The 14,389-nt window shown below is 33.2% G+C and overlaps 1 protein-coding gene across 5 annotated transcripts in view; it reads right to left on the reverse strand.

The window, feature by feature from the left end:
- The window catches only part of GRID2 (glutamate ionotropic receptor delta type subunit 2), a 1,449,748-nt gene that overhangs the window by 558,515 nt on the left and 876,844 nt on the right, over positions 1 to 14,389 (reverse strand). For all 5 annotated transcript variants that reach the window (XM_079153230.1, XM_079153229.1, XM_079153231.1 and 2 more), the window contains exons 6-7: positions 12,000 to 12,173; positions 4,941 to 5,102 (exon numbers count right to left, since the gene is read on the reverse strand). In XM_079153230.1, the coding sequence (XP_079009356.1) occupies positions 4,941 to 5,102; positions 12,000 to 12,173 (336 nt within the window). The remainder of the gene's footprint in view (positions 1 to 4,940; positions 5,103 to 11,999; positions 12,174 to 14,389) is intronic.

The raw sequence follows: 14,389 nt of genomic DNA on the forward strand, positions 1-14,389 counted from the left end.
TGATATTTCTATTTTTCTTCCTTATTCCATGATCTCACAGTATGGCATATGGTAGTATTCAATAAATATTTGTTGAATGAATAAATTACCATTTAAGAACTGAAGTGATTTCAATATTTTTGCCATTTCAAAGGATACTCTCAAATATCAACATGTACTGAGATATCTCTTTCAGATATCAGTATCAACATGTTCCAATATGAGATAATTTAAGATTTGAAATACTGCATAAACATTGATATCTTCTATTTTCCCACATTCAGTTTTGAAAACTGTGTGTCCAATGTGAATATATTTGATTTGAAGATCTATTGAGTTTTAATTGGCTAGCTCAGATAAAATGCATAGAAAATGGTCAGTGTGAAAAAAAATCACATTTTTTAAAAGCAAAAGATGTAAGTGTATTCTTTCTAATACCCAGATTTGATTTCATCCAAACATTTTGTGTCTTTCATTTACCCACAAAATAAAAATATTTTTTCTCAGTCTCTTCTCAGTCCAGAACTCTTCTCAGTGTTCTGTGCACTCTGGAAAACTAATCAACCTTTGTCATTATACACAATTTTCTCCAAAAGATGTTTTAGGTGGTTCCAGCCACATACTCCTCTCAAAGCTTTACATAATCCAAGCCTGCTAGTTTTGAAGTTTCCATTAAGATGCTATGAATTCTATGAAAATCTTTCTATTTTTTATTTTAAGTCAAGTTCCCCAGGAAACAGCTCTGAGATAGGAACTTGCTTGTATGTAGGAGGTTTACTTCAAGAGTTTTTGAGAATGCACCTGGGGGAGAGTTAAGGGAAGGGACTGGGCAGAAGGGGTGGTGGAACTATTATGCAAATACAGTAGCAGCTCAGCTGACCTTGTAGGCCAGTTCATGGTTATCCCCATGTAAGGGAAAGGACTCATGCCTTTCTACTTCTGCAATGACCATTCATTAAGTACATGCTGCTTCAAAGAAGAGGGTAGAACATCTTCTCCTGTCCACGGCAGTTGCTAAGCAGAAGTGTGACTGAGTGGTTGTGGGTCCTTGTGGAGAATCAGTGCCTCCTGGTGAAGCAGATATGTGAGTGTACAACACATTCCACTTTTCTCTAAAATACCTCAGAATCCTATTTTTACCATACTTGGAGCTTTTTATTGTCTGTGGCCTTAGCGAATAGCTTTTTGTACTTGATCAGTATCCACTACTGGATTCTAAATTTCTTTTCTTGATTTTGCACTATACATTCCACAATGTAGGCAAATTTGACAGTGATAAATAAATGAATGAATAAAGTGTACTCTTGGAAAATGTTTCAATATTAAGAGGAGTAACATGAAGAAATGGAAATGACTGCTATTTAAACATGAACAACTCAATAAATAAAGATTGGTTTTCCACATTGCATGGGTATGATATTTTAAAACCACTATCTGTGAAAAAGAAGGTTGTTCTGCACTTGTCAAATTAATTTCTAAATGTTCCAGTGAAGTGGTTTCAAACTGTGGTTCTTAGAACTGATTGGGGTGGGAGTCCATCTGTGGAGATCTTCTCTCACTTCTTCAGAGTAGCTAAACTTCTATTGATTTCACTTATTTAGTTAGAACAGTTTGAAAGCCTTCTCTAGGTTATGTAACATCAATAAACTAAATACAAAACATAAAAATCCCTTCCTAAAATATATATTACAACTAATTGTAGCTTCTGATAATAAAATAAAGATTACAAACAGAAGCCATATTAAAATTTAGATATGGTTTACATAAAAAAAAAAACATGATTTCAAGGTAGTTGCATTTTCTTTAGCCAAGTGATTGTGACAGAAGTATAAAAATACTACCACTATGAACAATAAAAAGGGTAAATGGTATATAGTTCAAAGAACACAGAATTAGGAACAAAATTAGTATTTGTAACTAATTAGCCATATATGTTAAGTCATGTAGTTTTTCTCTGGCTTGGTTTTCTATAAAAAATAGAAAAATAGGTAAGATTAACTTTATTGTACCTTTCAACTCTAAAATTGTATGAGATACTATTAAAATAAGAATTTAAGTATAAAAACAGTAAAGCAAAAGCAGAATACTTTGCCCATGCAAGTTTTAGAGATTCCTTTTCAAACAATACCCTTGACATACCTAATAATACTTATGACATTTTTATTAAGCTAAGTTGATGTTTATCATAAAATTTGTACAAGACTAGTAGAATATAATGAACTTTACAAAAAAGTTCTTAAAGTTTTAAAAAGATAATAGAATTTAAGTGATAGCAATTTTATTTGAAGATGACATCAATGTCTATTTGAAAAACATGAGAATAAACTATGAACTAAGAACCAGTAATTAAGCTTGAAAAGTTGATCAGATCGGTCCAAAACATATTAAACATCAATAACTTCCTTGAACATACCTGCAATAACTAAGATAATGGAAATAGCTCCCATTCATGTTAGCATGTGTGCACATACACACATAAGACCCTATACAATTTTAGGAACAAAAGCACTGGAAATATACACAAAGAACACTATAAATCTTTAAGGAGTGTTATAAAATGATGACAATATTGATCCCATGTCTATAGGTGAGAAGACTCAATATTTTAAAAATTATAATTCTTTCAAAAGCAAACTACAAAATCTGTATAAATGACAATGGCATTGTGATGCTGATAATAGCTGGGAAGGAAATAAACATTGAGAATTTTAGAAAAAAGAGAAAAATTAGGAAGCTCTTATTCTACCCATTCAGACAAAAAAAAAAAAAATTATAAAGCTAAACACAAGAGTATCTGTGAAACAGTCACCTCCCCTTTTGCTGGACATTTATACTGCTAAGGTCAACTGCATCATTTTAAATGTTTTCTCATCCCCATAATGAGAATATAATTAATTTGGGGATAGAAACTGGTTCTTTTACTTGTCTGTACTCTGCAGCAGCACACAGCTGTGTCAAGTGTGCATAGCATGCCCTTAATATAGGCATGCTGTGTTTACTTGAATGTAATTAAGAATTTTATCACTAGAATGCTGCCATCATAATAAGAAGCCTGACCTCATTTGTGACATGTGGTTTCAAACTTCTTTATAAGCCTTGACCTCTCTTTCTGTTTTGGCCCCACATCTGGATGACCTGATAAGAAAACCCATCCTGTGCCTTCTTATTTGATGCCTATGGGAAATGTAAACCTGTAGGTCTCCAGCCCATATGGGTGGGAACTCTCCCTCGGCCCTGGCTAAGCAGGCCCAGCCTGCTCCCTCTGCCTTGCCCAACCCAGGTTGGATCTACTGGGTCTGATTCTTCTCTGTGTGCATCAAATGTTCCTGGTGTGTAGAGTATCATCAACTTCATCATCTAAATAGGTTGACCCAAAACACCTATGTGAGGTAAAAAGTAATATGATTAGAAAAAATAACTCCATTTCTTTAAGGCCAATTAAAAATGGGAGACAAAAAATAAAGAAATTGAACATTTACCCTAATGATCTATATGCTGAATTGCTGCATGAGAAACACCTGTATGTTATGGTGTCTCTCTTTTCTTCCTACTGACACTCTCACTAAATTAGTATCTCCTAAGCAACCTCCTAAACCTTTATTCTATTTTTGTGAGAAAGCTTCAGAAGAATGAATATATTCAGGTTCCCATGTCCTAGCCAAACTGTGAATTAATAAATTGGCAGGATCAGAATCATGTTCAACAACCTCCCTTTGTTCACACCTGCCAGCTTTCTACATAGAGAGAGCTAGGAGATTTTGGCAATACTTTGATTTCTATTTGACTTACTCATTTCTCAGTTGAAAAATGTTTCTCTTCCAATATGTTCAATACATTTATTTCTCAAGTACTTTTGTTGATAAGAATCTCATCAAAGTGATTCTTTTGCAAACAGGAAGTAGCAACAAGAGAAGCATCCAGGTTGTTCTCCATTTGAAAGATTTCTTTCCTTCACTTTCTGTTTTTGTATATCTTTTTCATTTCCAATGTAAAATTTTTAGATTTTTTTTCCTTGACTTTTTAAATATAGTCACATTTCTATTGGTTATTTTTCTTTTTGTTTTAGGAAAGAAAGGCAAACATATGAGGAAAGAAAAAGGAAGGGTAAAAAAAAAAAAAAAAAAAAAAAATTCCAAATGGCTGTCTCCTTTGTGTAAAGGGTATAAGAGAAACTTGTTTGTTTTATTAATCATTTCGTTTTAAATCCTAGAAGCTGTGCAAGACGAACAGAAAATGTCAGCAAGGATGACATGACAAAGAGGCTAATAAACTGCAGAGTGCTTATGCCACTGAGAAGAGCTGAACAACATAAACTGCCTTCTGGGAATAGAACAGGTAGTGAAGCCAAAGCCAGCCACAGCCCAGTGAGGCAACATGGCGACAGTGATGAAGAAGAATGCAATCGGGTGCTGGAAACAGTGTCTGAGCACTGCGACACAGTAACTGTGCACGAATCACCTCTTCATTATAAGGTAAATTAAGGGTCATCTCATCCAACACCTTAGCGTGCATCATCAAAACAAAGAACAGCCAAGTCTACTATAAATTTTTTTTTCAGTTGGTATACAAAAACAACAACTATAACAAAATACCAAAACCAAAATCAATCCCCAAACCAACAACACTTTTGTACTTTGTGACAGGCGCCAAAATAATCACAGCATCTTTAACCCTAATGACATAACTGGGGCAATTTAAAATATCTTGATCACTAATTTTTACTTGCATAAACTTCCCTTAAAATCAATAAGGGGTCACTTTTTAAATATTTATGTGTAGTCCTCTAATCTTTATCCTTTAAAAATATTTCCTTTAAAAAATATTTGCTATTTTGTGCTTTGAGATGGCAGTGATACTAAAGAGGAAAAAAAATCCTTCTAAAAGATATCTCATCAAACACTGGTCTATTGTATCCTATTTACATAAAAATTAAGAAGAGTAAAATGCTTGTCAGAAGTTACCTTCTTGATGGTCTCCAGCATGGAACGCCCACCCTGCCAGGGCTTCGAATTCTTCCTGATACACGACAAACTTGCCATGCTGTGCCACTTTCGGTCCTCCAGCTTCTTATGAAAAGCATTAGCAAGCAGAAGCACTGTGTCATATATGTAAAGGTTTGAAATCTGAAAAGACATTAGACAGTGATCATTAGAATCATTGATGTTATCCATTCCATCCAGAAGAAGGAGAAATTTGTCTGCTCAGCTGCTTCTGTTCACGTCACGGATGGCTAGTTTACTGGGTTATTTATTATGGAGAAGGATTCTTTTTTTCATTTCCCAGACAGTTTTGCTATTGAGAATGAAGTCTTGTCTGATTGTATGCCTCAACTGCTTTTTCAGCTTATTTAGGTATGAAAGAGAAGATAAAAAAGAGAAGTTTTGACAGAGGCAAGGCTGTTAGTGTCAGACCATAGAAAATCACTGGCCCTTATTTCTTTCTGAGGAGGTAAGGATCTAAGGACTTAAGATTGGAAGGGCTCACTGAATAATACATTTTCTGAATATGTCAAATTTCTGCATTTTAGTTATTCAGATGGAGAAATATCAACTCAATCTTACATATAAGATGAGTGTCATAGGTATCCAAAAAAAAAAAAAAAGAGGAGGCAGCAATCTGTGTGTTTGTGGTCATGGGGATTCTGTAATGAAGAAATGAAAGAAAACCATTCACAAATACTACAATGATCAAGGATCTGTACACAATAAGGTAGGCATATACATGCATTGAAATTCACTGACATGACAAATACCATAAACTATGAACAGTTTCTGAATGTGTTTATATTTATGCTCTCTTCTTCTAAGGTAACAATGGTATCATCTTCTTTTTACACAGGTTGAAAAAAAATATGAATTATAGCCAGGTTTTGTTAAGAGCTATTGCACTATTAAAATTTGAGTCTTGTAAGAACTACTATCCATACTACTAATTACCAAAGGTGTTTGTTTTTCAAAGAAATTATAATTTATTCAGAAAACATGAACTGAAAAAGGGCTTCTAGGTCAATAAAAACTGGTCAATGTTATATTATGACTGCTCAGAAGGAAAAACCTGATATAAAAAATTGAGAAATCAAGGTAGTGATGGAAATTAATTTTATCTTAATGCATGCAAATTTTCTCAGGTTTTAAAAGTGTCTTGTTATCACAGTTTTCCCTAAAAATGAAAGGGAGAATATGTGGGTTGTCATTTGGTTATAATTAATAAAGAAGGAAATTTACGAAACAGTCTGTGCACATCACAGAACAGTACTAAGATTCGGCTATTGGGATAATTAGAGTTTGATGCTATTCACAGCTGTTAATAAGAGCTTCCCAACAATGCCTTGTGAGTTTTCTTTCAAATGCCAGGTAAATCTTTAATCATCTGCACTTGTTAGGCAACATTTTATGTGTAAAATACTAATGGATGGTGGGTCTTTTTTTCAAGAGACAGTGAACACTCATGTATTATGTAAAATACAAGTTTTTATCTTTTAGGAAATATTAGGGCTGGCTCTTCTCACACCTGGTGCATCCAGATAATTATTAGAGACACCAGAGGAGAATGACTGAAATATGCTGTAAATGAAGTATGAGGCTTGATGTCAAAATTAGTCTAAAAGTCAAAATTCAAATTGGGAATAGACTGTTAGCTATACAAAACAATCCAAGGAAAACTTTTGATAGACTTCTTCAAATGGTATGCAATTACCTGCCTTTTCCAACTTGTCTCCACTGCCTTAACTTGCTTCCTCTTATCCATCTTTATTCTGCATTGCTCTTTAACTGCTTTAAGTGTGTACATGAGATGTCTGGTAGCATCCTTCAATGTATCTTTAGCTTTCTCCAAGTAGTTAACTTTCTTCAATATTTAGTATAAAGGTTACCTGCTGGGGGAAACCTTCCCTGACAATTTCCCAACCCTAGGTTTCACTGAGCAGTCTTCTCTCCCAGAACACATAGTACACAGCTCTATGGAAACATGTCATAATGCTAAGATTTTTAAAAATCTGCCATTCATGCTAGAATAGGAGATCCTTCTGGATGGAGACTCACATCATTTCTCCCCTTGTGCTTTTGTTTTCCTATACTTTATCTCCTTTTGAATCAGCAAACCATCTAGAATATGTTTTTATTTATTTATTTTTTATAAACAATCATCAAATAAACAAGGATGAAAAGTAGGGAGAAGGGGGGAAAGTCAGGTTTAAAGTCAGGTGGGTTGACATAAATCAAGCCATTACTGGCAAACTGTGTTCTACCAATACCCGACCTTCTCTGGCAGAGTCTCTTTTGCATACTTTAAAACATGGAGTGTGAACATCTATACTAGTGTCAAATATGAGTGTTCTGTACCCAATATATGACAGGTATTTTAACAGAAGACTGCCTCCTCTCATTTGTCACATTCTCACTGGCAGGATCAAGAAGTGGTGGTGACCTTCTCTGAGATTTCCATTCCCCACTCCTAATCTGTTACTTCTTGTTCACTCTCCTTGGAAGTTCATGCTCTTTCTTATGCTCCTTTGTGCTGTTCTCTACTGATCTTTTGGTGATTTCATTTATGAGGTCTTTGACTCCTCCCTCACCATGATCCCTAAGTATCTCTCAGCATTTAAAGAAAGTGACTTCAATTTCTACACAGGTGAAGTTTCCCTTTTCCTATGTCCACAATCAACACATGTGACTGGGAGCTGAACATGAATATCCACTACCCCTAACACCTTATCCTCCAATATCCCTCATCTAACTACCATTTTTCTCTAGCTTTCTGTCACTACACTTGTTCTCTGTCATCACCAAACCTCTAGCTGCCATCTCATCTATGTGATAATATTCAATGCCATCTGTGCCTTGCCCTGAAACACTCAGTTTCCTTCTGTTCACCATCTGATATAGTTCCTGAGCTGCTCATCATCCAGGTACTCTTCCTCTGTCCTTCTCTTATTTTTTCAATGTTTCTGTTAAAAGTTCAGTAACTAGAACTGACACATTAATGCAGATATGATCTGACTAGGATACAGTAGTGTAAGACACTGTATGTCTTGATCTTAGCAAAGTGCTTCTGACACAGAGTCCAAGATGATATTAAAATGGTTTAGAGCAAATCTGACTTGCACTGCATTCATTCTGGATTTGCCTTCAACTTAACTGCTTTGAACAGCTGTCAAACCAGGCCTCTTCCTCTAGACTTCATGTAATTGATTTTGAGCCTATACTTTATTAAGTTTCAACTTTTAGGCTTATTGATCAGTCAAGATTAATAATTATTTGGCTCTTGATTATGTAATACAACATAAGCTTTCTCTCCTAGCTTTATGGTATTCACAAATTTGATCAACATGTTTTACTCATTTTCATTCATGTAGTGATAAACACAGTGAAAATATTAGGTTCAAGGACAGAATCTTGTGGATTATCATAGAGTTCCTCGCATTTCAAGAGTGAAATATTTATCAGTGGCATCTGAATACTCATTGGGTTCCACTTTTCTTGAACTTAGGGTAAAAGTGGTTGGTTGCAGATATTAACGAACATTCAAAACTAAAATATATATCTAAAGCATAACTCTAGGTGTAGCAATAACTCTTGAATAGTTCATTGGTATATCTATGTAAATTAACTTCAAATTCACTTGAAATCTTGAACAAAAATAACTAAATAGCTTAACTGGATAATTATTGAAATATTTTAATTTTATAAAAATATGTGTTTTAACTCTTAAAGGTAATGAAAATATTTAAAATATTTTGAATATTTTTCTCTTATATGAGACCAGAGTTTAGCATCTTCACCCCCTATGGACCCACTTGTTGAAAATATTTAAATGTCATCAATTTAGCTAGAGTTTTCAATGTCTTTCCTAAGGATTTTGTAAGAAAATTTGTCAAACATCATATAAAACTCAATATATAACACATAGTTTTATGATAGTCTCCCAATCTAAAAGCCTATTAAGGAGGGCTTAGTTTGGCTCTGCTTTTTCTTCAGAAAATTCAATTGGCTTATTTGAAATACTACATTTATTTAATGAAACATTCTATAGTTTATTTAAATACTCACATGCAATATACTAAATTATGATAGGGTCTTTTCTGTTTCCTTTTGAAAACTGGGGCAATAAACCAAACTCTTTCACATTGGTCTTCTTTCCAAGAATTTCTCTCACTCCTCTAAGTCATAAATTGTGAGCATATCTGCTGGTTTATTGATTTCTGAAAGCACTTAGGTGTCAGCCCTCATTTAAAGGAGTTAGAAATACTCCTAAAATCTTCAATTCCTGCTCTTTATAAAATAATGGCTTACTTATCTTTTAATGATTTTTACTCTAACCTTTCCAATTTGAAGATAATGTTCTTTAGATGGAGAAAATAGATTCAAAAAGATTGGAATGTTTCTGTTTTCCTTAGCATCCAAGCTAACAGGAGTTTCTCCAAGCAGTAAAGGGGTCACTTCTTTCTTGTTTCATATATTGTATAAACTGTTTTCTAGCTAAGAGGACTTCTTTACTCCTTATTTTGCAACTTCAACTAGTCCTGTATTTTAGCGGGTTAGGTATTAATTTAGAGATGAATAAAACTTGTTTGCAGATCTAAATTTTACTTTCCTTGTATAGACATTAATATTAGAAACAGCCCAAAGACCTCCACACAGACCCACTATACCCTCCCCTCCTTTCCCTGTATTGATTAATGCGATTTAATAGTTGAGTTTCTACTTTTTGAGCTCACTTGGGTCATTTTTTAATAGCTTATTTTTTCTGAAATTTTTTAAATTACACACTTCTAAATTCTGAGGAAAAAATCTATCTGTGGTCCTATTTATCTGCATTGCTTTTATAGACTTCAAGTTGAGGGGTTGCTTTTCCTAGGGAACCTCTTCCTGCAAATTATTAGCCAGTTGTATCTTGTTGATTTAGTACAAAAATAACATTTTGTTGCTTTACCTAACTTCAGTGAGATAAAAATTTTCATCAAGGAGAATCTGTACATCAAATGTTCTTCTTTTAGTGGATCATTTTAAATTCAACAGCTTTGCATTCACACTTTTAATTTTATAAATCTTCACATATAAAAGTTTCTGTCAGTTTTCCTTTTACATATTAAATATTTAGTCAAATTCTATCACACATAAGAGGGAAGTTAATATGTAACAAATCCTAAAAGAGAAAATAGTGCTCTGTTTTGTTCCATCTTTGACTTTGAGGAAAGTAAGATGAACATAAGGGTGAGGGGTGGCGATTTCTCTACCACCTTCTTGCATCAGATAAGCATGGGAATATAGAGATAAATAAAATAATTATTTTGTAGATATTGAAATGGAAAGATTATGCTCTTAGGTGAATGTGCTTTAAAATACTTTCTGCTTTCCCTAAATGACACAGTTAATAATTTTTCTTGCTTATACTTTCATTTCCTGCCACTTCTTTTGACAAGAAGTCTTTGATATTTCATAATTTTCTAAATCTAGATTCTTCCTGTTGTTCTGCATTTAGAATTCTATAATTTTCACATTGATTATATTCGTGAGCAGTGAATATGAAATGATGGTCTATTATAAGCCTATTACTAAGAATGGCACTACATTTAAACAGGCCCTTTTAAGTAAAGCTTTAGAGTGCCTCAGTTTGTCCACTGCCTTCTCCTTAGGTATATTCAAATCCACAAACATTCACAAAGGTACACTGAGGTAGGTTTGGTGGAAGAAGTGATAGAAGAGTGTATTAAGATTTAGTGATCCAGGTCCAGTAAGGAACAGAAGGTTCTATGGATAAATGATCCTAGAGCCACGCTGCTTACTACAATGTTAATAAATATGAAGAAAGGGTTGGATAAATGGTAATTCATCTAAAAAACTCAACATTGATTAGGAATAGGGAGACTATGGGATCAGCTTTCAAAGAAGTAGTTTTGCCAAATTACCTTATAGGTCTAATGTTATTGGATATAAACTCATCATCCTAGCATATTTCCAAATTGTTCAAATTGAACATCTCTAAGTACTAAAACGATTTTCATAGTAAACATTCTAAAGGATTAACTTTCTAAGAAACATCATGTTTCCCTGATTTCTAAAATTGATCACAACTTTAATCCTTGCTGATGTTTTAGAATTATTGTTTAAATATTCACTAACAGGCTAGTGTTGTATTATAACAATGCCCTTAGAAACTGCTTTATGATACAGATTTGCTTTTACAGCAAAACCCCTACACTGATAGGATGTATAAGTTAGCATGTCTGATTGATTCTTCCTTTTTCCTGTCTCTTGCCTTGCAGAGAGTGCTCCTTACGGCTCCCTGCTGTTGGTGTGCCTGCTTTATCTAATACCCGCTTCAAACTGACAGATTGAGATCTCCAGTGCAAAGAGAAAAAAACCTGATAGGATTTTTCTTAAGAAAAAGAAACAGCCTCCAATTGAGTTTTTAAAGGACCTTCTCTTGAGAAAACTGCAGGGACTTGGGTTATTTTTGCTATTTAGAGATTTTATTTATTTACTTACAAATTCTTTGCTGTATTTCTGGATGGTGAAGTTTTCAGCTATAGCACGAATTGGATATGACTAACCTAATGCTATAGGACTTTTCTAAATTTAAAATTTTTTAACTGAAGTTTTTCAAACTGGAGGCTAATCATTGGGGAAAAAAAAGTAGACATCTATGTCCTTGCTTTTCCAGAAAAATCAAGCAAATATATTAGCTTAATAATTAGAAATGAGGTATTAGGAGTATCCATAACAAATTCTACCATGAGAAATGTTGTGGTTCTACCTGTTTAGAAGGAAAGGACCTTTACTTACTATATTTTTATAAAACAAGGTATTTTTCTACAATAGGAACAAAAGGATCAAAGATACAGGTTCTTAGCACTTTCTCCCCCTTGGAATTATTAAACTGATGGAAGAAGAGAATCCCTTAGAAATGATACTGAATATAATTCTAAATCCAATGTAACTCTAAAAGCTCTCTTTGCAATTGCCCAACAAAGCACCCTGGAAGAAATGCCTAGAAGAAATGCCCTGGCATTTAAAATATACCTCCATATTCTGAGCAAATGGATCCTTTGGATCACACAATGTTGAAGATATTCGATGGTTGCCACGGAAACATCGCTGACTTATATTCTGGGGGACTGGAAATGTCTGCCGAATAATCGTTAGCCTTCCAATTGACCTTCTTACAAGTTCCTGTACATCAACATCGTTTATTTCCTATAAGATAAAATAGCAAGTGGAAGAATTAGAAATTCATCAATACAGCAACAGAGAAACACGAAACCTTCAATGAGTTGTTATCTGGGAATGGTAAGGGATTTTGTTACTGAAATACATTTGGTTAATGCTTAGCACATATCTAAATGAAAACAGTACATACCAATAAAATAATCAATTAATTTGTAGGTGCTTTCTCTAATTTAAATTATGTACATTAGTGCCTAGGTAATTCTGACTGGAACAATTAAATGTATTTTATTAAGAGCAAGTTTATAATTTATTACATTGAAAATATATAGAAAAATATAGATGTAGTCAAAACACTGAAAAACGACACAAAATAAGTTGATAATATAGTTTGTTATTTATTGAGGGATTTCATCATACTTAGAGAACCTAGGAAGATTGCTGCAATGTAAGAGTAATGTATGTTGTTCAAGGCAATGAAAAAATGAGGGAAAAAGTGATGTAAGTAGAAAGAGCAAGAAAAGATATTCTTTTTTTAAGACTTTTATTAATTGCTTCTTAGACCTATTGGTGTTAACTAACATGTTTCCTTTGGTAAGGAATGAACAGAGTCCTTACTAACTATTGAATAATAAGTTAGTTTATAGTTGTGGTCTTGATAAAAAGGTAAAAAGTTCTGCTGGTTAATATAGACTGAACTAGGCTGAGTGAAGGAGAAACAAAATACTCTTTAGCTAAATCAATTTTATTTTGTATAAGAGTGTGTGCCAAATTCAAATAGCAGTTTCTACTTCCTTCTCCCTACCACCTTCCAACTCCACAATTAAATTTTAAGATTTGAGTACATAGTAGATATAGAAACAATAAAAATGAAATAATATTTTTATAACATTCATTTTTCCTAATTGAAATTAGTCAGAACAGAAGTAATCAAAATGAATTTTAGTCTTAAAACAGTCTTTTGTCTAAAGCAGTTTGTGCTTAATAGTGTCCATTTGGAACCATTTAAACCAATGAGGCCTTTGCAATTAATAAATTATTGGTGTGTCTAGATACTTAGGGCAATAAAAATAAAATATTTGACACAGGATACATTTTATCCTGCAGTGAGCATTTTACAGTTTTGAACCAAGGAATTATTGCTGAATAATGAAAAGAAAAGACAAATTTTCTTCTTTTCCTCACTAGACTTACTAATTATATATTACTCTTCTTTGTAGCATGTGCTAGCTTTAAAATTCAACCTTTTATTTATGATCTTTATGAAACATCAATTTTCTGAAAATAAAAAAAATACCTGCCATCAGCTGTATCCAGTATAATATCAGGAATTTCTGGATGATTAATCCTTAATGCACCATAAAAAATGGGTTTTCTCAGTTTATAATGCCGTCTTTTTCCCTTAGTCTGTGTCATTTCACTGGCCACCAAAAACTGTCTGGCAAAGATCAGGTCAATTTCTAATTTTTTGTCATCTGCTCACAAAGCAGAATTAAGTGATGCCCTGTGGTCTCCATTTTAATCCCTGCCATTAACATGGAATCTTTTAAAGTTCATATTAATATTGCCATTCAATTTTGTTCAATTTTCAAAAAGTCGATATTGTACAGCTGGGAAGTTTCACTTAAATTGTAACAAAAATTTTACTGCTTCTCTCATAATATTAATAAGTTCAGTTATGTATGTGGCCCTTATTTCATGATACCAAGATTTATCAAAATTCTTATCAAATAGCACCATCTCTCTCTACACCACACATGACGAATTACAGATTAGCACATTAGGATAAAATTTTATATTTAAAAAATACCTACAATGTTAGGTAAAATAATAACTACCTATTGCCTCATTTTCTGCAAAAAGAAAATAGACACTGATGAATATACTATTTATGCTTTATAAATAACCAAGGAGATTCCAAGCTGTTTATTCACAATACTTTTCAATCATAGAATGAATGAAAAAAACTCTCTGAAGTACACACCAAATCCATATTTCCTTATAGGGATTACATAGATTAATGTTCATGAATGATGGGAAGTAAAACAATAAATATGTATTTTCTCAGCATTTAATAGCCTGGATTCTATAAGGATTGATAAAGTCATCTATCATGAGTCAAACACACACAAAAAAGTATGGTTACTTTTTATATATTCCATAAACTGAAGTTTTCAGGTACCTAAGCCTAAGTAAACCTGAAGAAATGTCAATTTGAATTGAATATATTTTGTCTATTATTATTT

Source organism: Sciurus vulgaris (assembly GCF_902686455.1).
Source record: "Sciurus vulgaris genome assembly, chromosome: 9".
Classification (NCBI taxonomy): Eukaryota; Metazoa; Chordata; class Mammalia; order Rodentia; family Sciuridae; genus Sciurus; species Sciurus vulgaris.